This window comes from Gymnogyps californianus, chromosome Z (assembly GCF_018139145.2).
Source record: "Gymnogyps californianus isolate 813 chromosome Z, ASM1813914v2, whole genome shotgun sequence".
Classification (NCBI taxonomy): domain Eukaryota; kingdom Metazoa; phylum Chordata; class Aves; order Accipitriformes; family Cathartidae; genus Gymnogyps; species Gymnogyps californianus.
In genome coordinates this window covers 61,406,034-61,431,555 of record NC_059500.1, presented here as the reverse complement: position 1 = coordinate 61,431,555, position 25,522 = coordinate 61,406,034, and the positions used below count along the sequence as shown (strand labels likewise).

Genomic DNA, 25,522 nt, shown 5'->3' with positions numbered 1-25,522 from the left:
GTAGATTCTTGACTGTGACTTGCCTAAGTAGTTTGGTTTCACATTTAAAAATGCGAAGTATTTGGTGAATATTAAAAATATGGTAATATGAAATAAGTGGAGTATGGCAGCAGAATAGTTAAGACATCTAGCTACTAATCCAGAGGCATGAGTTTGTTCCAGTCTCATGCTGAAAGCTGCCACTCACTTTAAATATGGTCCAGCTTTAAATATGTACCTGGCTGTTTAGGTGAAGGTGGCCAGACTTCATTCTAGCCACCCCTCTTCCAGTGTGCCTTACTCCTGATAGTCCAACAGGCCTCTTGGCTCAAGCACACTTTTGACTGCTCATTTGAACAGAACCTAGATACCTCCACGAGTGATTTATTCTTTGGTTGTAATCCTTGCCCACTTGTCTATGGTCTCCTGAACTACACATTCACATATTCTTTCTCATAAACAAATGCCCTTCTACTATGGTATCAAAGAAGGGAACATCTGGAATCCATTTTGACTTTCAGCTTTGCAAAGGATTGTTGCTATTACATAGTAGGCTTATCTTTTGCACTGGAATTCCTTGGTTTTGGAGAATCAAAAGTAACATGTACACCAGATCTAGATGCCTACAAAGTTGTTTCTTCTTTGTGGCTGGTGTTGTAAACAAAAGTGAGCTGGAGTCAAAGTGTAAGTTCTAAGCAACCTGTAAGGTAGTAGTGAAGGAGCTGGCAATACAGTCTTCACCACTGGTGGAGTCTGCCTCCTCCATGATACTGAAATGTTCCCTTTCAGTGGAAATCTCAGCTTCACTTGTACAATGGTAAGATGGCTATAAACCTGCAACACAGATTTCATTTTGTTTCTTAGCACACTTGTATTTCATGCACCACTGCAATAACTGTTGCACCTCTTAAAACTAAGTCCCTCGTGGCTGTTCTATTTAGTATAGCTTTATATATGGCTCACAGCAGTGTTCAGGAAATATGGATTACTCCAAAGGGAATTAGGTGGAATGAAGGAAAAATACATTTTTTTTTTTTAAATTTCTGCTCCTTAAATAACATTTCCAAGCTCATTTTATAATTTAAATTGTGGTGCTGTGTTGTGAGATAAAATAGTTAACATTTTTAAGCTATGACTTAACATTTTTTTGATTCTTCTTTACTTCCATAGTAGACCAAGTCATAACAGCTACATTTTAAACAGTTTTAAATACAAATGGATTCAGTGTCATTGCTAAGTCCATAATAAAAATTATTTTAATGGTTCAAGGAGGTAAACAGACTATTGGATTTAGTCAAAAGAACACAAATGTTCCACAGTAAGCTATTCTATATGTGTTGTGTGGATCTTTCCAATTTGGCATGCCCTCCTTATACTGTGTCCAGCACTTTGGATTAATAAATCCCACTTCACAGAAGTTAAAATAATATTGAAATCCTGTCAGCTGGGGCTGACCAGTGGTTACGTTTTCCACAGGGTAATGCATTTGCAAGGACGTCAATCTCATTCCGCTGTGTCGCTCTCTTTGATGGACACTCTTCCACCATGATAATAACAAGGCACATTCTTGTGCTTTCTGTGGGTCAGTGTCCTTGGCAGGTCTTGCAGCACATCTGTCTGAAGTATGCTCGACTGCAGAACTTGAACTTCAGCACCAGTGGGCAATATGCCACTTTGTTCACATCTTTGCACTCTAATAATTAAGAGCATTAAAGAGAAAAAATCAGAAATAAAAATTAAAGTACAAAGAAAATTTGACACTTAACATGCTGCTTCTCTATCCATCCACCTTGCTCTCTGTAACTACTCTTTCTAGTCCAGCCTAGTGCACACAATATATTTTAAAAAGCCATAAAAATGTTTGCAGGGCTTCTCTCCCAGACACTTAGAAGTGTGCCCACTTTGTCTTGGAAGTATTATCATTTATTGGGATAAATGATCACTTTAGACAGCTAGGAAATGTAAGTTGTTTTTCTTACAATACTTCATAGCTTCTTTCTCAGGAGTTATTTTATCCATCCATGAGAGGTTATGCAAAACCTAACACGATTCGCACTATTTGGTACCATGCCTCTGCATTTGTAAAAATCCTTGAAATAGAACGTGCATTGCAGCTAACAGGGATGGAGAAAACGAGTGTTATGAATAAAGGCACAAACAGTGTGAGTTCAGTGACTGGACTGAATGGTGGATTATACTTTAGGCTTGGTTCCACACATCCACAATTTCTTTTATGCAGGAGGAAAAGCCATTTTTATGCCTGTAATAGACATGTAAGAGCTTTCTTTCATAGTTGTGTTTTTCCCTATATGCTGGGCTTACTGCCTCAGCAGCCCTTGTCATACTGGCAGGTAACTGTCCCAGGAAGGGAGAACAAGAGCTCAACCACACCGAGGAAGGATTCCTCCTTTTCCATCCCACACAGGCTGTATCTAAAGTGACTTGTGGGGGTACATTACAGGAGTACTGCTGGAATATGCTGTGGTTCTCCTCTGGCTCAGTTTCCTTTCTGTAGAAAGAAGGTGGGAATAGGGAATGGAATAGTTTGGTCCATGCCCAGTTCTTATTCTGATATAGCTGGAATGCAGCTGTATCTGAGAGCTCAGGGGTACACTCAGGTTCTACAGGTCAGATGTTGCTGCTGCAGATTGCCTTTGCACTGGAGTAAATATTGTGATAGATGCCTGATAGGGGCTTTGCACAGTTCCTTCCAGACTGATATTAAGATAGGCCTTTGGCAAGGAGCTTTGCTTCACGTGTAGGAAGATGGAAGAGATGTATACAAGTTTGAATTACAAAAATTAAGTGATGGGAAGAATGAAATTAGATTAATTTCTCAGAAAATTATTTGTCTCAAAAGAATGCTGTAAGTTTTTACTCTTTTAAGGTTGCATTTGATACTGGCTTCCTCCTACAATCCTTCTCAAATTACAACAGCTATAAAGAAAATGTGAATAAAAAGGAGATGAAGTAGCAGTACTTTGACCATTATCGTATTTTGTATTGATTTGATATCTAGAAGTGAAGACTGAAGGCCAGGATGCTGTTGTCCAAGGCCTGACAGATCAACAGTCCTTGACTCTGAGATGTCTGTAAGCCAAATATGAAAGAGACAACAGACACACCAAACAAGTAAGAAAAGAAAAAAGTAATAGTGAAACAAACACAATCAGCATGTACAATCATTCAGCTACTCCCATTTGTCTTCCTTCTACATAAAATCTCCTAGTACGTTATTTTTGCTCTGGAACAGGTAATTATGGACAGTGCGTTCATGCTGCAAGTATACTGCAGTAGCAAGTTAAGTGCAGATAAGCATTTTTAGTATTTGACCCTAGGAAAGCATTAGTGAGGCTGAACTTCAGGATCTGTACTGAACGGTGCTTCTGATGATGGCAATATGCATGCTTTTAGCTAGGCAAGTAGAGGTCATGAAATGATTTAAACTTTCATTACATTAACACAGGTATAGTGCTTTCATTGTGATTTTTTTACTCCACCTACCCAATGTTTTATGTACTACTTTTCTACTTTTTAATTCTCAATTTGGAAACAGAGTTGGATGCCAGGAGAAAAGACATTGGGGGTAGCTGGTTGAAACAGACATATTTCTCTACCAGCAACCGCACACGGTCACTGTTTTTCACTGAGTTTCAAAAACTCTTCCCAAAAGAGGTCAAATATCTTCCAGAAATATTTCAGGTCCTTGTGTTTGTGAAGACTGGGAATACAGGAGAGACAGATGGTGAATTATAAATGAAGTGAGGAATAAAAAGGTTCACTTGATCTTGACGAGAAGTAAAAAGTTCACTCAATCCCAAAAATAACCCTCATACACACTGTATTTAGTTAAATACAGGTAAAGCCACTAACTGCATTTTTGCTAAAAGTAGGATTTGAGATTATCCTATTTCATGTTTCTTAAAGTTATTCTTCCTCTTGACTAACACTGGACCCTGTTCAGCCAATGCCATTTGGACAGCAGTGAGACAATATTCTGGAAGTTGCCCACAACTTCTGTTTTAAAAATCAGTTTTGAAATAGATATGGTGGCTGATGAAGTAGACTATTCTTCATAGGACTGTGGTTGAATGGAAGAGGTTTAGCAGAGCCCTTTTTGTTCCTAGTAACTACTGTTAATACATTTCAGTAAGCTACATGTATTAAACTCCCCCTTCCTGAACTTTGTGGCTGGATCAGACAATATTATGATACTAACTATCATGTTACAGTAATAAAATCACAGAACGTCACTGTGCCTTCAGCTAAAGAGACTGCAAAGACATATCACACAAAATAGAAGGAAAACTGAAATGACATAAAAATAGATAAAATAGTTTTTCAGGTGAAGTTTCAGATGGCCTTTAGCGGTCTAGATTCAGCAGACATATGTATACTTAAGAGAACAAAATAATTCTGAATACATTTCAAATCATGTGGTACATGCCGCTCGTCGTTCAGTTCCAGCAGCAAATGCAATGTTACGCTCAACAGTGGCAGCCCGTCAAAACCCCATCTACAATATTCTAAATCATCAATGAAAGGTTTAAAGAAAACAAAGAGCTAAAGCAGATGTAAAATGTGACAAGATATATCGTAACTTTCTTTCACTATTTCTGTATCCCTAAAATTTTGACTCTTATTTTATGTAAACAACCCATACTTCCCCCAAGAAAATGTTTCCGAACTTTACCAACATCATCATTATACTGCAGAGTGGCTCAAGCTTCCTCAAAAACATGTATGTTCTTATCTTGGGTTAGCAAAATTGAATTGTCCAGAAATTGTTGAATGGTTTCCATAGGCTGTGAGCACCAGAGTTTGGCAAGTGAAGAGAATCAGCAGGTTTGCTGGGGGTTGAAATAGGAAGGGAATCCCCTCAGCTAGTCTGACCCTGCTGCAAACCAATGACCTGTTGCTGAAGTTGCTTTTGCCCCACAGTGGGGCCCAAAGCATGAAGCAGTGCTACCAGGTGGCATGTGGACAAAGTCTCTGCGTGCGAGCAGGTACGCTCTGCTACGCACATGTGCTCCCAAGGGGCAGAACCCTTCCTCTGAGAGACCTGACTCCCTCCCTGAAACCCAAATACTGATACACAGTTCATATCCCACTGCACGTGGAGACAGATAGAACTGAGCGTACAGGCACAGTATGCCCCTCTCAAACACATTCACAAGGAAATACCAGAACTCAAATATTTCTTTCTTAGAAAGTATTATCTTCCCAAAAATAGTTGTGCTTTTTAGAATTAGTTAGTTCTTGAAACCTTACAAGCTTTCCATCATCTCTAGTATGCTGAAAAAGATATGCTTCTCTGTTTAAAGGCTAACGCTTTACTAACACAAGAGATGTCGGCTCCTCTTGTCTAAGAGGACTTTTTTAAGGCAGAAAATGTGTAATACATGCACATTATTCTGCAAATCCTCTGTATGTGCTTCTTATATGCAGTATTTAATAGCAGCTCTGAAATGCTGTAGAACATACATTTAAGAAATACTTGCAAAAGTATTGAAAAAATACCTTGAATACAAAATTTTTGTCTAGTTTTGGGATAGGGCACCCTTAGTATTTCATGGCTTGCAGCAAGATTTGTCTGAAAGGATGTAGGTATTTTAAATTGCTAAATGAACACTTACAAATCATCAGTGGTTTCCAGTAAATACCTTCAATGTAGGACATATGCAAAAATGGGATGCTGAGTGGCAACATGTTGGGAACTGTATCTGTCAGAAGAGATTGTGTTATATCTTTTTCCCCTTAATTCTTCCTAACTGCGCTAATGAGGCTGCATGGCTGTCACTAAGGAGCTGGCTCAGGCCTGGCCCACTCGGAGTGCAGGCCAAAGAGCTGAAGTCCATCTGGAATACTATGTAAGTGATTTTCAACATTTTCTATTTGTGGATCCCAAAAATTTTCCAGTGAAGGTGTAGGTCCCCGAAAAACACTATTACCAACAGGCTTACTTTTCATAGTCACCCTGCACAGTTCCACTGTAAAGAAGTCCACGGACACCCAGTGTACATATATCACACACAGAAAACCCCTGATCGTATTTACCTATAGAAGGTTAGCATATTTTCCTGATAATATTGAAGAATTACTAATGTAATGATTATAAATAACAACATGACTTTGTCATCTTGAAATTAAGAGGAGACTGGGACTAAATCATGCCCACTTATCAGTACTTTATTACCTTCTTTACTTTGGAAAAAGTTAACATCTGTGTTTGGAAATAAAATATCATTTAGCCTTTGAGCTTTAAAGAGCAGAAAGTTTCCTAGATTGATAATCATCACGTAAAGATTACTTGAGAGCACTAAACATAAAAATGGGAATTAAAACAACCAAGGAAAATTCTATTATGAAGATGCTTTTCAAAGGACAACATGGGATGATAAGCCTCTATTTAAAATTAAAACTTCCAAGCAGTAAATTATGGTGCTCATAAACTGAATCATCAGTGTATTTCTGGGAAGATTTTAGTATGCTCCTATTTCATCACAGACCTCTCCATTTGACAGACTTTTATTACAACTTTGAATCTAAGGCATGAACCTGAATGGATACAGTAGGTATTGAATGAACACTAAATCCGGGTAGACCGTAGGATAAATTTGCCTTTTTAAAAAATTTTAAAATCAGAGTATTTGTTCCATATAAATAGGATATTAAACTCCAATGTAGTTGGAGAACCTGTGTAAAAGATACTCCATTATATACTGCACAGAGATTAGTTATGTTAAAAGGAGCAGTGTTAGTGACATTGCGGTCAAGTACTCAAAATTTAGGGAATATCAAAATTTAGGGAATAACTGTTCTAAAAGAACTATTATGGCTGTGCAATCTTTCTTGATTTTTGGACATGTGTGTTTTGGTAAATTTTTATTCCTTTTCCCCTTCCACACAAAATGACATGTACTCATCTTGTGAGCAACTATTCTAAATTTTTACAATCAATGAGGAAACTTGGTTTTTTTACTGCCTAGCACTCCAATTCTACTTTGAAGACAGCACTTCCTAATAGGTTGGCTTGGACAATTTATGAGTTCAGATCTGGAGCCTTTCATGAACATTAAGAAGCTTATTTTGACATTATTATCTAATATATCATCTAGCAAAAATGTTATGATGAAGCCAGTTAATAGTCTGATTAAATTAGACTGTATCATGTAAAAAATACTGTAATTATTTCAAACAGGAATTATAAATCCAAGAAATTAAGAATTAATTAGAAGAAGCTGACAAGTAACTCAGTATAAGAACAGACTTGTAGCACTATGTAGCATTAAATCTGTGGTCCCAGTCTTTCAATGAACATGTAATTAACTATTTTTGCCACTACATTGTTATGTTAACCACTGATGGAGCAGGTAGAAAGAAGGTCAGTGGATGAGAAGTATATCATGCTCTCCTTGTTATTATGGACATTTCCCATTGAACCAATAAAGAGACTGGAAAATTAATGACACAAAACAATAATATTTTGTCCATGACTTAGGCTATATATTTTTAAGGGTGGTTTTTCAAAAAAAGAACCCATATTTAGGTTTTTATTGACTTCACCTTTGAACTACAATGACTAATTATAAAATAATTGTAAAAAATTCATTCACAGCCTCAGAGATGTCATGTAGACTTTTACTAATAAATTAACACAGTAATACTGACCATGTCACTTTATTCTTTCCAGAATAAATTATATTAAGATGGCAAACTTACCTTCTGTGTTGGAAATGGGAGTACTGTCACATTTACTTTCACACTGCTGCATTGATGGAGGTTTAAGTGTTTCTGGACACTCGCTGGATGCTTGTCCAGTGTATGAGAGGCACTGTACTGTTCTCATTTGTTGCCCAAGACCACACTGTGCAGAACACTAAAAATAAGAAAGATAAAAAAGTAAAACAAATTGGAACCAATTTTTAAATATAAAACAAGATAACAGGAAAGCAATCAGGAACAGTACCCATGAAGAAATTTTAAAGACAACCTGCATCTGAAGAGATTTGCTTAATACAGAAAATAATTTTCATAAAATAGTTTAGAATTTTTCTTTTTTGACAGTGTATGCGAGCAGTTGTCTTTCAAACAAAATAAAACAATGCAATGTTGGCTCCCTGAACAGTTCAGATTTGAGGTATAAGAATATAACTTACACTATTTCATATGTCATGTCTGAGTTTAAGTGCATGTTTTCAAGAGAGAAATAATCACTTTAGAATAAAGAGGAAAAATCAAGAACAAGAATTCAAATCTGCTAGAGGACTTTTTTTAAGGAAAAAGGAAACTATCTTTCAAACAAAAACACTTTGCTCTTTCAAAACATTTTTTAATTTCTATAACTAAACAGTGGTTTTAGTACAGTATCAATTTAAGATAAATGTGCATCTGAACAACTACCATAAAAGAAAAGCCGAGTAGACTGTAATACCACAAATGATTGTCCCCTGGTTAGTTAAGCTACAGTGTTTTCTCTTCATTAGTGGCAAATTACTCAGCAAACTTAGAAACTGAAACATCCATTTATTATTTTAAAAACAGGCCACTGATCATAGTTGAGATGCAAAAACATAAAGAAGGAAACTCAGTATATCATATTTAGAAACACTGCATAATGGCAACACTATTCAGCCTGTCCTGTAACAATTTAGCTCCCTGTCTGGTAATTCAGTGTATTTTATGTAAAATCATATAGACCTCAAAGTTTTTTTGGCAGCTATATCTATATATGTATCTTACTAAAATAGGAATTGGCTTTGTATTTCCATCATGTTTCTCAAGGAAGTTAAATGTATTTTAAAAATACTAAACCTTGCAACATTGCTTCATCCCAAAATCCCCTTCCAAAAAAAAAAGTAATAAGGACTATTTAATTTTTAAAAAAATGCATACAGAAACTCATCCAGTAGAAACTAGACTGCTATCAGCAAATCCTTTATAGTTCAGCAGACAACTATCAGTCAGAATCACATTTCAGTCTGAGACAAGCAGGGGAGAAGCTTTTGTTTCAGTCACGGGAACCATCTCTTATCCATTTCCAGCAACTTCTTATCCTTAGAAGGTGCTAATGTGTAGAAGACTAACAGCAATAAATACTTATATGAACTATCTTACCTGTCCCCAGTCTCCAGTAACCCAGCGAGGAGGAGGACATCGGCCTAAACTACAGCGGATGCGGACTGGCGGCTTGCTTTCCTCTTGGCATTGTGCAGCTGGAAAAGTTTTTAAAAGATCGCTGCTTTTGCACAGAACAATTCGGTGTTTGAATCCTGGGCCACACTTTGGTGTGCACTGAAAAAATATTGATATAAATAAATAATGAAAATCGCAGTAAAAAGTCAATGAAAGTGTCAGAAATGTTATTATGGAAAACAGGAGAATATATTTATGGTTTCATAATTAAACCATTATCACAATTTTCCCAAGATGATAATGAAAATTTTAAAATTTTTAAAAATACAAACAAGCTGACTGATGATTACTTTATTAAGTTCAAGTTTTTATAAGTTTTAATTTGGTAAAAGTAGATTTCCTTTACTATTTATATTTAGGCTATGGTGTTACCACTTACTTTTATATATAAGAGACTTTAGGTTAGGTTTAAGAAAAGCACTTTGCTACAAAGTAGAAAGGCCTGCCACATGGGGCACTATTATGAAACAAACTTGAGCGTGCATTTCAGAAATCAAAAGTAGAACTCTCTGTTCTTAGTATGACCTTAGTACAGTCTTTCTCCACCTCACTTACAGACTAGTGAGCTACAATGAACACATTTTTCCTCAGTAAACATATGGGAAGATAAATGCTTTACCGGACTCCATAGAAACCAGACTATTCAGAGAGAAATACTGTACCCTTTCCTACAATGCATGCTTTTCTCTCCTTTCCTATTTAAATTTTAATTGTTTTCACACAGTTCTTGTTTCTCCTCCTTTTATCACTCCTCTGCTCTTTCTAACAGCAAGCAGATAATAAAACAGTAATCTGAAAAGAAGCAGGTCTGATGACCTCTGCTTTTCTTCCTCTTTCTTAATATTGGTTCCCTCCTCCTGCTTCTCCTTCCTTTTTGCTACTATTAACCTGCATTTACGTTAGCACAAATGCAGAATGGGGAAGAGACAAGTGCTAACCAAATTAAACCTCAAGACCTTCCCCAAATCAGTCCCTCTTTAACATCTGACCAGGAGACTTTGCAAGCACAGTTTTAGAAGTCCCTATTGGCATGTTAACTTTTATCCCATAAGCATATCTGCAGTATTTGGACCAGAATCAGTTTCTGATAGCATAAACCTTACATACAGAGTATGCTAAACCTGTCAAGAGTGGAACTGCCTTTCATATGAAAGCAGCTGTAGAGACAAAACGTTATCTGGGAAATAATACTATGTGGAACTGAAGCAGTATTCAAGAGATTGCACACCAAAGGACTTCCACACATCCAAAACAGGTCAGTATGTAACTGGGGAAAAAAGAAAAACCCCTAAGATTCATTTAAAAAAAAATCACTTGAGTGATCAAAACTTTACTCTTGTATGCCTAATCTTGAAGCATCTCTGTCTAACTTAAAGAAATTTTAAAACAGTTCCACAGTACTATGTAAGGTATCAATATTCCCTATACATATGTAAAGGTGTATATACATATACCTCAAAACAAGATCTTTAAGAAAATCTCTCAGTGTGAGCCACCTAAACTAGTCAATACAGAAGGGACAGATCTATCCTAAATCTTATCTCCGCTTAGATTTAGGATCTTAAACTGGGCTGCAAAGAGATGGGTCCTACATTTGGAGTTTATAATACAGAACTGCAAAATGAGTATATAATCACTTGCCTTAAAATTTAACCTTTCCTTTCCTATCCTATTCTGTCCTTTCCTATCAAGGTACTGCCTCCTTATCTACAGAAGTTCAGTGTTCTGAATTCTGATACAGAATAGCCAGGTTCAATCGTCCTTATACTGAAGGGGCTTTAACCCCAAATCTTGTGTACCCTAAGCACCTGCCTACTAGAAAACTAGGGGAAGGAGGGAAGTAAGAGAAGAAAGATCTCTCTCTCTCCGGCTGAACTGCAAAAAGAGTATTAATGCTAAATAGAGACTAAAAAAGAAAGACAATGAATATATGAGGTCTTCAGCATCATGATTGTAACTTCTCAGTTCTGGTCCAAATTCCATGGAATGTTGCGTGTATTTTCTCCCACAAATATTTCATGTAAAATGCATGACTTCTAAGCAGGAACCAGAAGCAAGTGCCCCTTCCTAGCTGAGTGCTTAAAAATTACTTGTGCTCAATCTCTTCTTCTCAGTGACTGAGCATTCTGTCAAAAACAAACAGAAAAGAGACAAGGTTGAAAGGACCTTGTCAAAAATGTCAAAACCCAATGTGCTTATGCTGTTTCATAATCTCTAGAATGTGTTAGCAAGTAAGCAGGAGTTTGAAGATCAAAATTTGAGTTTAGGTGCCTCCATTTTCCAGTCCTGCTTGAAGACACATTCTTTTATCTATGTCTAAGCTGCCATCTGAGAAAAATCTTCTTTCAGCTAGTGGTACCAGAAGAAAACAACATCCCTTTTAAAACCACTTTTTTGGAGTCACAATCACAATTCCACTAAATAAGATGGACTACACCCGGTCCACAGAAATGAAAGTGAAGTAAGGAAATAGGTTGCCTACAATAATACTGAATCACCAAAAATAAAAAGCATCAGTAGAATTTAACAAAAAATGCATGTCTCCAAAGCAAATGCAAGACAAAATACCCAGACAAACAAAAACAGGAAGAAGTGCCTTCCATTACTAAATGTTTCTAGAATTTTTGACTCACTCAGTGGAAGTCATGACTAACGGTAATATGAATGCAAAGTAAATGTGCTTCCCTGATAAGGCTCTTCTCAAGAAATCCTTAGATTATTTTTTGCCGGTTTATTTTATTATTTGGAAAAATATAAAAACTAATTTACAGTGGGCAGAATGATTCAGTCAAAGCTCAACTATTGCAAAGTGTGAAAAATTTTATGGCAAAAGTGATGTTACCCGAGAATTACTACATTCCACTGCACAAGACACTGTTATCTTTAACTACTATTTGATAAAAGCACTTTTACATTTTCCTATAGACTTTATTTAATCTCTATGTGTACAAAATGTTTTTGTTTCTCTGACCAAAGATATACAGAATTTCTCGTTAATTATCATTGAAGACTTAAAAAATGTGTAACTATATTGATGGTCAACAAGTGCATTAGCATATAAGAGAGTCCCATAATTGTTCAATTTGTATCACGTATTGCTTGTTTTGAATACGAAAACAGAACTTTAGAACTTGCAGTCCAGAGAAAAGTACCAAGGTTTGCCATTGGTTTCAATGGAAGCAGTATTCCACTCTTCACTTTTTGAGTTCACTCGTTTTCATTTTCATGCTTCTGTCAGAAAATCATAAAAATACATATACACAAATGTTTATGTGTATACTACTATAGGGATTTTAACACATTATATTTCTGGGAACCCTGAACAGAAAAAAAAGCTATTTTTCTCATTATATTAAAATGGTATCATCAGTCAAGCCAGTTTGCCAGCCACACCAGGCAAAATTCACACCAGAAAGAAGTTGGCACTTTTTCACAATCCCGATTAAATACCATCACAACCAGAAGCTTAGCAGAGCTTGAATCGTTAGATTAGAATGTCTTTGTTCAAAATTATAACACGCTCTTGCTGAATAAAAGGCTGGATATGAAGGCCTTAGAAAGTTGTTCAAGCTTCTTATGAGGGTGGCAATGTTGATAGCTCTAAGGATGATGTATTAGTGAGCAATGTCTCGAGGAGGTAGCTAAAGGGCAATAGTATACAGACAACATGTATCTACAGCTCTGTAACTTGTCATATGGATGCTATTATTTCTTAGTACTGAGATGATGCCTAGATATTCCAATCGGAAATAAAGTACTGTGATAATGGATGCAAAGAGCTTACAAACTATCAGTGTCACAGATGTGGTATGATACAGTCTTCAACTGAACATCCCCTCCCACTCATCCATTCTTTCCGTCTCACTCCTTTCCTTTCTGCTCTAAGTCAGATTCATTTTCAAAGGGCTGGAATACACTGTACCTTTTCAGGGAGGGACAAGGACCATTTAATACCTTTTCTGCCTTGATTTTGGTGCCCTACTTCCTGTGTGAAATGCTGGCTAACAATGGGGTAAAAAAAGTATTGTTCTGCATGTAGAACAACACACATTTTAAGACTCACTGTGCCATTTCTAGGTTTCTTGAGGTCCTGATCTACACTGAGAAAAGCTGCTGAAAGAAACTGCTTTTCTACAGGTTTCAGGATATAAAGCTGACAACTTTTTATAGAACTGATTCCAAATAATATCTGTTATCTTAAACTGAATAGAACTAGAGACAGATTGGGGTACAGTCTGGGAATGACTTATCTGTTTTACGATAGTGGATTATTAACAAAACCTGGTACAAATAACAGGAGATTCAGAATATAAGCAAAAGCATCTGATAAATTAATGAAAACAAAAAAATTTCAGAAGTTCACATTATATTTTAGAAGATTTTTCTTGATATAAAAGCTCACTAAAATGGCATTTCATTCATAACTCCTTACAGAACAAAACCAGTTGAACAGTACAACAAATTGACACATTTTTCTTTCGTTCAAAGAAAAATAACGTGTATAATAATAATAATAATAATAATAAAATTGTATACAGAAGTAGTTTCTTCAGCTAAGAAGAACAGATGGAGATTATACATGCATGAAATTCAGACAGCAAGGAGATGAACAACAACAGCTTCCATGGCAGCTCACAACACTGTAATTTAACACGCAGATATTACTACTTCTAAGTACTGCCATAATGCTTGGACTATTATTAACTGATAGTGGATGGAGTCTCCATCCTTGGAGATATTAGAAAGCTGGGTAACTGGCTCTAGGTGGCCTTGCTTGAGCAGGGGGGGTTGGACAAGATGACCTCCAGAGGTCCCTTCCAACCTCAACCATTCTGTGATTTAGTGAACTATATTACCTGTATTAACGAATTATGGTAAGAGCTGTTCTGTACCACTTCTATGGGTGCTCACAGTGATGCTAGTAGGCTTCCTTCTTTATGTTTTGCATTTCCAGAGACGGTAACGACTTTTGGAGCTAAAAGTATCTGTGCATAGAAGAGGTCTGTGCAACTACAGGCACATCAACCTTCTTTATAGTATCCAGTAATTTATCATTTACTTTGAATGAAAGACTGTTTAAAGGCTAGCAAGTACATAGAAAATGAAATACAATGAATCATGGGTATATCATTGGTAGATCATTCCAGTTTGTTCTAATAGTCTCCTTTCACTTTTTTAGACAAAGGAAGTGGAATAGTTCTAACCTACCTGGGCTTCACTGAAGTATTGGAAAGGCGGATGACAACTGGGTAAAGTTTAGGATTTGAGAGATGCTACCTGCAAAGACCTTCTAGGATCAGTCATAGGACTGATCTGATTCGTATCTCTTTCCAGTCTGCTTAATGATGTTTATACAAAAGTAGTTTCAGTTGTTCAGTGTTTCTGAAATTACTGAAACTAGCAGATAGCACAGGTAACTAACTGACCTTGATGCTACAGAGGTATGCTCTACAGAAAGAACTGGACAACCATGAGGACATTAATAATTGAAATGAAGTGAATTTTGGCAGTATGACATGCAAGAGCATGCATTTCCAAAAAAAAACCCCAAGAAATAAAAAAAGGAGGCTAAAATCTGGATATATTAACAGAGTGTAAGGTGACTTTACGTAATCAATATGTGATAGCTGTGGAACAGAAGCAGCTTATTTAGGGTGTACAGATACACTGCAGGTTATGGGTATTTTCAGTAGAGGCAGGAAACAAAAGAATGAGACACATGTGAAACCTCCTCTGGGATAATATATACATTTAACTCTAGTCATCCATTCCCAAAAGGACGACTTCAAACTGAAACATGAAAGCAGAATGTGATCAAGATTAATTTATTTCTGATGAGTAATAGCTGGAAGGGAAGAAGGGCTGTTTCAGATAACAAAAGCAAACAGGTATAAACTGGCATGGAACTATAATGTTAGAACTCTTCTTGCAATTCAAAGACTGAAGTTCAGGAATAGTTTTCCAAGAAGCAGTGGGACAAACCCCCGAAGTAACTAATTTTAAAACTTAGTTTAATCGATTTATGAAAGCAATTATATGATACAGCTGCATTTGACAGCAAGGACACAGACATGGAAACTCAGGAAATTCTGACCTCTAAGTAGTCCAAAGGGTACTTTGAGATAAAAAGTGGGTTGAGATGGGAGTCCAGGATAGCAAGGATCTGAAAAAGTATACAGACATTTTTGCACTCCGATTTGCATGTGATGCAGTCCCATTCAAATGTATCTGCCTTTCCTTTCAGTTGCACTGGTTCACATTCTTTAAATTTAATACTTGAATCAGTATAAGGTATAGTATAAGCTTGGCTTATACTATAACAGATATCACCACACTTAACGAAAGATGTTCTTTCTTTAATAAAGAAAATACCAACTTTCAGGTCTGCCTCTTGAGGCATGTTGCTAAGGAAGATGATGCTTTACATCAGCATGGTTACTTCAGAAAAAAAAAAAAGGCAGTTTATTCTGGCTTCTGATATTGTAAACCCATCATCTCTACTATCCAGCTATTTGCCTGTTCAAAAAACAATGGAAATGGAAATTGCTTTTCTTTAAGACAATTATCTCATACCAAATGGCTATTCTAGGGTTTTTTTGTTTCATTGGGCTTTTTTTACTACTTTACTATTCTATTTTGTATTTTACTATTTTTCTACTATGATTAATAAAAACAGGTCATAATCATTTGACAAAACAACAAAACTGACAATATAGAAGAAAAAAGAAAAAACTGTTTCAATACTAAATCTATGAGGTTTTGAATTTCTTATTAATCCTTTACTTAGCAAGCAGTGATAGAAAATGTACTAATATTCAGTGGTCAGAGCTCTTGTCTCCACTATTACCAATGAGCTAACACAGCAAAATTTCCTTACTTCTGACCAGTCCAAAGCGACCCACTGTGGGGGACAGGATTGATTGTTACAGGGCTCTTTTTCAATAGGCCTGTGTGTTAAACAGTTGGTATTGTCCAGTGTCTCCTCCTCAGAAGGTCCAATCTTTCTGATACAGAGAACTGTTCGCGAACGCATTCCTCCATCACAGGTCTTGCTGCATTCTGACCAATCTCCTATAAACCATCTGGATAGAAACAGTTAGGAGACTCAGTTAATGCATTTAAGAAACAGAGAAGATAATTGCACAAACCCAGAATCCAAATAGTTTAAATTACTAAACCTAAATCATTGTTAACAATACACGTATTCACAGTGCAATAAAGTAGAAACTTGGTTCTTTTTACTGAACATTTTAATTTATGCCTCACTGCAATCATATCTTCCAATAATACTACTATTTTGCATTTTTCTAGAGCAGCAATTTCCAGCCTAGACTATAGTAGTTAGAAAGGAATGTTGAGCCTGACAAAACTGCAGCTATTTAAGCAGATTTGTACTGGACTTGCCTGAAATTATTTCTCTGAAAGTGGTTTGCAACTGGAAATGTTTGGGAGCCACTGCTGTAGGTTACAGCACAAGTTAAAAGCCAAGATGGTTGTATCATTAGTATAAATGGTTGTATCATTACAAGAAAATAATTTGATCTCAAAATTGGGCTTTCTGAGAGTTAATTCTCACCTGATTATGAAACATTTCTAAACTTTTTCATAAAAGGCTATACTGAAATGCAAAATATTCTTCTTTATTAGAGTAAGTAAAGCAAACACTAGTAAAACATGAATTCATCACATAAAAAAATGACCTCAATGAATACTTAAAAAATTTAAAGCACTGCATGATAGCTGCTAGAGGGAACTTCTGAGTGTTTGCACGTACATAGTAAAAGTCAGCAGTTGTACAGTATATTTAGATTACTTTGTGTTGCCGCAGAGATTAAAGCAGCTGTTAATCTGGCTGTAATGTTTGGGGCTTTTTTTTCCCTACTGATGAATGTTTAATGCAGCTCATTTCACTGGAAACACCTCTTCACACTGTTGAGCATATTTGGTCTTCAATATTTCATATGTTGATTAGATATACCTGCCTGAATCACCCTTGCAAAGGATGAAGGTGAAGACTAGTATGCTATCACATATTGCCAACATGCCAAAAATGATGGGCATGTCAGTCACTGTGGATGTTCCTGGAGGTACGCTTGGAGCTGCCTCATAAGATTTGTCATTTTCTGAAGCCTCTGTCAAAAAAAAAAAAGTGTTGCTATCCTGTCTTCTGTCACAGAATGTGTAATACCTTCTAATAGGAACCTAGACCAATGCAGAGATGCAAACAAATATGCCATATTCTGTCATTAATTTCCTTGTAAAAGAGAATTAATTTGTGATTCTTCGCCCCCAAACTTATGCTTTTATCACAGTAGGGAGAATTAGTAGCTCTTCAAAGCTTTGGAGGGGCTGAAGTGTTAATTTTTAGTTAGTGTAGTATGATTTGCTCAAGTGCATTCTCAGGTACCTTTTATGTTTATACTGTATGACAAGACAGTACTATTCATAATTCATAGAACTATGAGTTACCTGTATCATTTCCTGAAATCTGGAACTTTAAGAGTTACTTATTGTAATAAAAAACAAAATATTGTGAACAAACACAGTCTTTGCTGCTGCTCAGGGACATCAAGTATAACATAACCGGCACTCAGCTAGAAAGAGTAACTATTGTCATAATTTTTGGTATACACTAGAAGGAAAGTGGAATTGTGTTGATTAAAAAAGGAAATATTTGTATTAAGCCTGTGGGGAACATCAGAACGGAGGCATACGTGGGCTGAACTGCTCTGACATATTCAAGCAGATGCTGATTAATACACACTATTCACTTTCTGAATCTTGATAACTTGAGTTTCACCATGTTCATCAATGTCCCTGCTGTCCCTGGATTCTGAAGAATCCAGAAGTGTCCCGCTTTGTGGTTTGGGTTTTTTTCCTTGGTTTTGTTTTTTAAATAATATCAGTGCAAAAAAGTAAAAATTAACTAGTTTGGAATAACTATGTTAACACTACTTTTTAAAGTGCTAAATTGTTAATAGTTAAGCCACACAAAGGAAGGGACTGCGATGTGTCTGGCAAAAAGGAACTGACCAAACATGACCAGTTCCCAAGTTCTGCTCTCAGGTACATGGTGTGAGAGTTTAGTTGGTGCACTTATAGTCACACTAAACAGTGTTATCCAAACAGAATCCAAGTGCATATCCTTGCAGGGTAAACATATATTTACACATAGACTGTGGGGACAATGATTTACACCTACTTTAGACCTGTTTGTGAGACACCACACTCACATTCAAACACATTCAAGGTGAGAGCAGTGTAATGGCTTCACTTCTGTTTATGTCAAATGAGTATGGTACATGACACAGGGTGAGTAAGTGTAGAAGACATTGCTCTGCCATCCTGCAACCAGTCACCACACCAGGGAAGCAGCTGATACTCTAGGAAGAAATTGGCTTCATGAAGACCTGTTGGGATTTTAATGCATTATAGTCTTGTCTGACTCTTCCCGGTGTCCTTCACGCTACAATTTTACAGTTTCTAAGAGACATTTAAAAGAGACCACAGTATTTCTTTATTGTGCAATATCTACGTTTAATCAGCATTAATGATTTTCATGCCCCATTAGAATATAGCTACAGATTATCACCAAACTTAAACTAACCAGAGCTTGTGAATAAATAAACTGTTGTATCTCTTCCATTTTTTCCTTAAGTTTTATTTGTCTCAAAACATAAGAAGGAGCTGTTGTGCATATGCTGAAATTATTTTCTAGTGCAAAATATCACAACTGTTTCTAAACAGCTTTTGTAGTAAGATTAAGCTATGGTATAGGTTCTTGCCAAATTTCATGTTTGAACAAATGAGCTGCTGTCGTTTTAATTATCTTTTCAATATATACCATACAGCTATTTTTAAAAATGAAACTAAATAGACATAACCAAGTAGGCACCTAATCCTAAAGGCACACAGCATTACTGTATAACACTGAGTATCCTGGAGAGAAAGTTGTTTGACAAAACTATTATCAATAAATGGTTTGGTCTACTAAGCAGTTTCTATGTTTGCCATTTCTCATGTGAACACTTCAACCCAAATTTTAATATAATATACTTAAAAATATGGCAAACATTTAGTATGTAATATAAATATCTATGGCAAAGTTAGTCTCACCTCAAGACTCTTCTGTCATTGTTGCCTTAAGAATGGTCCCCAGTTCTACTCTGAGCACTATTCACCACATCTGACACTTACACCCTAAGAAACTGCTTTGCTAGTATCTTTTTACTTACAACGTCTGAGCTGCTTTGTGTAGTGGTGAGGAACACCACTGTTCCTCAGTCAAATCAGGCCTCCCCTAGGTCAAAGTATGTATTTTCCACAACTGATTTCAGAGGAACAAGAAACCATAACCAAAACCCAAAACCAAATATCCTGTCTGATAAGACAGGACCCTAATACTAGATCAGAATTTTATAAACATTTGGTCAACAGTATTTACTATAGATTACAAAGACTTTTCTATCTATGCAAAACACATGTCCATCTTAGTGATTAATGACTTACTCAGGTGGGCAAGGCTCAGTGTTGCAGGCTCTTTGGTTTTCTGGAAGCTTACTGTCAGGGTCACAGTAATTGTTTTGTACAATGGAGTTGTCATCCAGCCTTTTACAAACCACCTCTTGTTTCTGCACACCTTGGGATGAAATGAAACACCATTAATTGATCATTCTTGCTCTTCTACTTGTTGAGTAAAAGTGTATTTCACCTATTGATTATTAATCCTATCATCCCACTTTAATTGGCTGAATGCTGCAGGGGTGTGAATTCCAATTGACTGAATGCCCTCTGACCACAATAAATCTTCCATTTTCCTTCAATTTTAGGCCACCCCACTAAGAGAGGATTTTAAATTGCTGTTGTTTTCTAAAACAAAGGCAATATATTTATAGATTTACTAACAGATTGTTTTTATTTGTATATTGCACAAAATCCATTTTCTGTGTACCCTCCTCTCCTAGTAAAAGACACTTAAATTTCCAGAGAAAACATCACCAAATAGAATGTGGTCACACTTCAATGCAGAATTATTGTTTATGTGCTCTGGTTTAAAATAAACCAGCAATACTGGGAAACAGTGTTGCATTTTTATACATGTTATCCTATAAACATTTTCTTCATTAAAATAATAGAAGTATTATTCACTCTGAAAGATGCCGTTTGTCTCTCTCTGAACGCTCATTTTGTCTGGCACTCCCAGCTCCTCTTTCACTGTTAACCATCAACAGGGCAGTTTAGAATTGATTATTATTCCCAAAACATAAAGATGTATCACTGCCAAGGCAACGCAGATTTTCTGATTTTTAAAAAACAGGATCCAAAGAAAGGCATTAAAGAACCATTGATATAACACCAGTGCAGCTCAGAGTATTGTTGTAAAGAGTAGTACACACGGCATCCTCCTCTCTTTTTAGAACAAGCTGTATTATGTTTGCTAGCATAAAAAGACTGTGGATCTGCAATTCACATGCAGTTCTTATTGAACATGAGTAGTCATAATACTGAAATAATAGGATTATTTGTATGATAAAAGTTGCAAAAAGCCCTGAACCTTTCTTAAAAACAGAAGCAATTATTTAACTTTTTCCAAAATGTGAAATGCATACAATTAAATAGGGATTAAAACATTCTGGCTTCAAATATCTGCCAACTTTACTTTACAGCCCTCTCTTCATTTTAAGACAAGCTTTTTATAGGAGGTAGACGTGCAGTAATAAAATTAATTATATAAATATGTTGTTCATACACTAAACATCCCACTAAAAACATGGGATTTCTTTCACCAAGTATTTGTAGTGCTTTTGCTTACTTTAAACAAGCTAAATAACTTACCTTGCAATTGCTTCTTTTGTTATTCATTATGGACAAGAATCATATCTCCTACTTTGGTTCCTAAAATGTGACCTGTACAGAATTCAGGTATTTAATTCCAACAGTGAGTCAAGCCTGGCCTTGAGAGGCCTGAAGTGTGGTCCACAAAGCATCCTGCCTGGCTATGAACAGAAGTCTCCCAGTCTACAGACAGAGGTACGTGAAATGTCTCATGATGTTATGTACAAAGGACATGGGGAAAACAGCAACCTCCTTTTTCATGAGCCTTGAGGATGGCATGCATTCCCCTATGAGGCTGCAGATGCAGGAGTAGGTATGATCCCTCCTCATCCTGAGGGGACTCCTAATTCCCATGCGCGCACTGTAAGTTCTGTGACTTAGTGGTTAATTTAGCTAAGGTGGCAAGACTGTGGTTTCTAGTCTGTAGATTATTTCTAGTTTTTATTCAATCACAGTCTGATGTAAAATGTCTAAATCATCTTGAGAGCAAGGATGAAAATCCATACCTGCCTGTGCTAGATGAGTGTCTCATTTTCTGGCTACAGATTAAACTCCTTTCTTGTTTCCTGCCATGGGCCCCATGAATCTTGCAACCCTGGCTGCACTGTAGCCCAGAACACTTATTAAAAAAATCTGGCCTTTCCCTATCCTCTTAGACTCCTCAACTTTCTATGGCACACAGTTAAGAGTACTCTTCTGGAGATGTACTCCCAGCTGAAACCTCTTCACTCTGCAATAGGGAACTGCTATTTAATAGATAACTGTCATGGCATCCTGCAAAATATGGGTATTATCCCTCACATAAAAATAGAGCCTTGTTAATTCAAATACTCTCAGGAAAACCCAGTAGTCTGGATCCTAAGCACATAAAAATGTTCCATGTGTCCTCAACTCCAATGTTCATGTTCCTGACAAGCAGGAGAGGAGTTAGATTCATCACTCGACATACCGTTTCTTACAGGATGCCTGTTTAGCAGGTAAGAACTTTGTACCAACCCTCAAAATCACCTGCGTCCTCATCTCACCTCAAAATCATTAACCATGTGGAGACAAAAGATGCCTAATGCTGGAGTCTTCACTCTACTGCAGTACCTAAATCCAGAGTCCAGAGCTTTGCTGCTGGGACATCTCCTTTTTGATTATAGCTACAGATAACCTTCAAAAAGTAGGCACTTTAAATCAGATTGTAAATCATTTCACACATGTCTGACATCTCAGGTTATCCATAAACATCACAATCATTTTAAAGTAAGCTTTACTTATGAAAAAGATACTGATTAATATGAGACATATGTCTTACAGGTGAGCCAGGTAAACCAATCAGCTTCTTCCCTTTGCTCTTCTTTCTACATGTATCTGGATGCCACATTAGACAACAGTAGGTACCACTAAACAGCGCAGAAGACTGCCAGACTGTTTTCCAAGTGTATCCTACATACAAAAATCTACATGAACAAGCTAAAAACAAAATACCATTTTTGAACAGTATTCAACCTCCATTTTTTTTTCTGATTTTCCATTTATGTGCTTTACATGTTGGAAAAAAAATCATTTTGCTAGATAGTTAGGTCCAGTTGGAATTAAGAAACTACTCAAATCATTAGCGTGGGAGACCCTCAAGGGCCTGAAGTACATGTCTCCACAGCTGTTGGTTGATTGTGTTAACATACAGATATTATCTTTCACATATTCATCCATCAGGTATCAAAGATTTTAGAGCTTCACATAAAGATGTTCCATTTATAGCATTCTCAGCACCTAATATTTCAATTAAATGAAATGATACAAAGCTAAAATTCAGAGAGATCTTGCACTATAAGGGCAATTAAATAACCTTGGAACACAGGAACTTGGAACATACAACTAGAAGCAACACCATTCTGTTGCTGTGAACCACTCCAATTTCCATTCTAGATGCATTAATTGCCAATTTAATTTTTTAAAGTCAAAGCAGTCTTTCAGTTCAAGTAACTTTATTGTGTTAACCAAGTCAACTCTTGCAGTCTCTGTGTTGTTAGATACACCATTCCTCTGGTCAACCTCACAACCCTTCTGTGCATCTGCTCACACCTGAGTTTATTATAGCCACAATACAAACTGTGCCCAGAATTCCAGAGGGATTTCACTAGTGCCTTATCCAGTGTCATTAATACTTTTAAATAAATACATCCTAAAATCAAATCTGCCTTTATCACGACTACAACATATCCCAGTCTTCCCCATATGTCTCCTAGTGCTGCACTGTCAGCAAATTTCATCAGAGCTTTCTACTTTTTATGCTGCCATCAGAGCAAGAAAAACTGAAGTCTCATGAGTCATGTGAAAGGTCTTTAAGAAGCCCACTAGGTTCACTGCCTTTTGGCCCAGTAATTTATATTTTAAGCATGCCTCTTGTCTACTAATCTTTTCTAATTCTTTTTTAGGCGTAGGTGACAACAAAAGCCTTAAGAAAGTCTATATCAATGAATCTACTACATTTCCTTGGCCTAGAAAATTAGTTATATATTAAAATATATCTGGCTAGTCAAGCATGACCTATCATGTTACAGTTTGCCCCATTTGTCACTTATTTCTAGATCTTTATACTTTTCTCCAAAATTTCAATTCCGTTAGATCAATATTGTTGTTATGTATTTTTTTGCTATATATATACACATATACACACACACACAGATTGAGAGATTATTTTCTTCAGTTCTCTACTCCTTTAGTGCTATTTTAGTAGAGAAAAGACATAACAATTGCAGCATGAAAGAGAGAGAAAAACGTTTACCAGATTAGGCTCTCCTTTATAATCTCTTCCTTTGGTTCTTGACAAATAAGTGGAAGATCTAAATATTTGAGAAGCTGTGACAAGATGACTCACTTCAAATTCTATAACCTATGCAAAGACTGCCAACAGATGAGAATAATTAAAATCAGATCTGACAACCTGAGTAGGAGTACTTCTTTTGCAATTTTCGACTCAAACTTCACCATGACGAGAAATAGTATTTAAAGCTCTAGCCAAAGAGCAATGCTAGTAACATTGCGCTGCTGGCTGACATAGAATTTATGTTCAGCTCTGACTGATGAATAATCATTTATCCTTTCTATCACAAGCTGCCTTAATTCTCTTGGTGGCTGACAAAATAGGCTGCATGTTGCCTTCATAATGACATTTCCCTCAAATATAACTGCTTAAAAATAATAACTTATACACACTTTAGAATTAAGCATTTTAATGATGCATACCATTCTCGCAAATATATTTATGGAATAGCATAGACATTAATGTTATGTTTTCACTGAATTTCCTGCTGGCATCAGACACATTTCCTTCTAGGCTTTGGCTAAAAATTGGCAGCCTCAGTAAATTCATTTCTGAGGAACTATGTAATAAGAAAGTATTCTGAAGTACTATGAACACAAAGTATCATTGTGCTCAGTTTTCAAAAAAATTTGTTAGACGTTATTTATTGAATGTTGGTCAGGTAGCATATCACCTGTAAGACAGTATTCACCACTATTCACTCACACAGTGAAGAATCTTTAATCCATGCCAGGAGATACTTTAATCCAGTTTTAAAATATTCTGCAGCATCTTGCCACACAGTATGTAAACTTTACATCATTGCTGTCTAATTACAGTGTTATTTAAAATAAAATCTCAGAAACAAAATTCAGATTCTAACTTTAAGGTAAGAAATGGAAAAAGCTAGAAGTGCAGGTTTTACACAGACAACTGCTACAACTTTAAGCCCTGTGGGCCTTGAAAAAAATCTTTTTAAATTATCAACTCTTCCCTGAGTATATGGTCTCTCTCAAATAATCTAAAAAGCACAGCTAAACAAGTTCATTTAAACTCTTGGGGGAATAATTACAAGCAGTTAGACAGAAACACTCTGCTTTCAAATCTACAGATTTATAGTTTATAATAAAAGACATAAAATGTCCTCATGACTGGTCAATGCAATTCTAATAGAAAACAAACTCCAGTGGTTTAGTGACCATAATCTCCAGAGAACTGAGATGTTTTGCAGATTTCAATTCACAAATAGTCTGCATGACTTTCAGGAGCCAAATTTTAAATTACATGGAGCACATTTTATTCTTAAATTAAAATTGCAGGCATGTAAATGTTATATCTATTTTTAAAAGCAATCCCAAAAATTGTGGTTTGCGATTGTAACAGTTAATTATAAAGATGCCAGTACCAATACATAGTGAATCCTGCATCACTAAAACTAGTGCATGCTGGTTAACCCAGACATACTTTCTGAGCTCACTCATCAGATCACAAGATGTTCATCACAGAGCCAAACTTACATTTTCCTTGATGAGGACAAGTCTGTTTTATTTGTCTAAAGACAGTTTCATAATTCATCTGAGAGCATGAAAGAAAAACATAGTAGGCACCACTCCACAAGAGTGATGAGCAGCAAAGAAAACTGGACGGCAATCAGTTTACTTACAACAGTACACTGACCGACTATTTCATAAAAAAAACTGAATATCTAAGACATTTAACTCA

At 36.2% G+C, this 25,522-nt stretch overlaps 1 protein-coding gene across 2 annotated transcripts in view; it reads right to left on the bottom strand.

Annotated features, from left to right (window-relative positions):
- Positions 1-1,053: 1,053 nt before the first annotated feature.
- ADAMTS6 (ADAM metallopeptidase with thrombospondin type 1 motif 6) overlaps positions 1,054-25,522 on the bottom strand; it is a 150,816-nt gene continuing 126,347 nt past the window's right edge. For both annotated transcript variants that reach the window (XM_050912923.1, XM_050912924.1), the window contains exons 20-24: positions 19,684-19,813; positions 16,052-16,256; positions 9,097-9,273; positions 7,702-7,858; positions 1,054-1,672 (exon numbers count right to left, since the gene is read on the bottom strand). In XM_050912923.1, the coding sequence (XP_050768880.1) occupies positions 1,563-1,672; positions 7,702-7,858; positions 9,097-9,273; positions 16,052-16,256; positions 19,684-19,813 (779 nt within the window). In that variant the 3' untranslated portion in view covers positions 1,054-1,562. The remainder of the gene's footprint in view (positions 1,673-7,701; positions 7,859-9,096; positions 9,274-16,051; positions 16,257-19,683; positions 19,814-25,522) is intronic.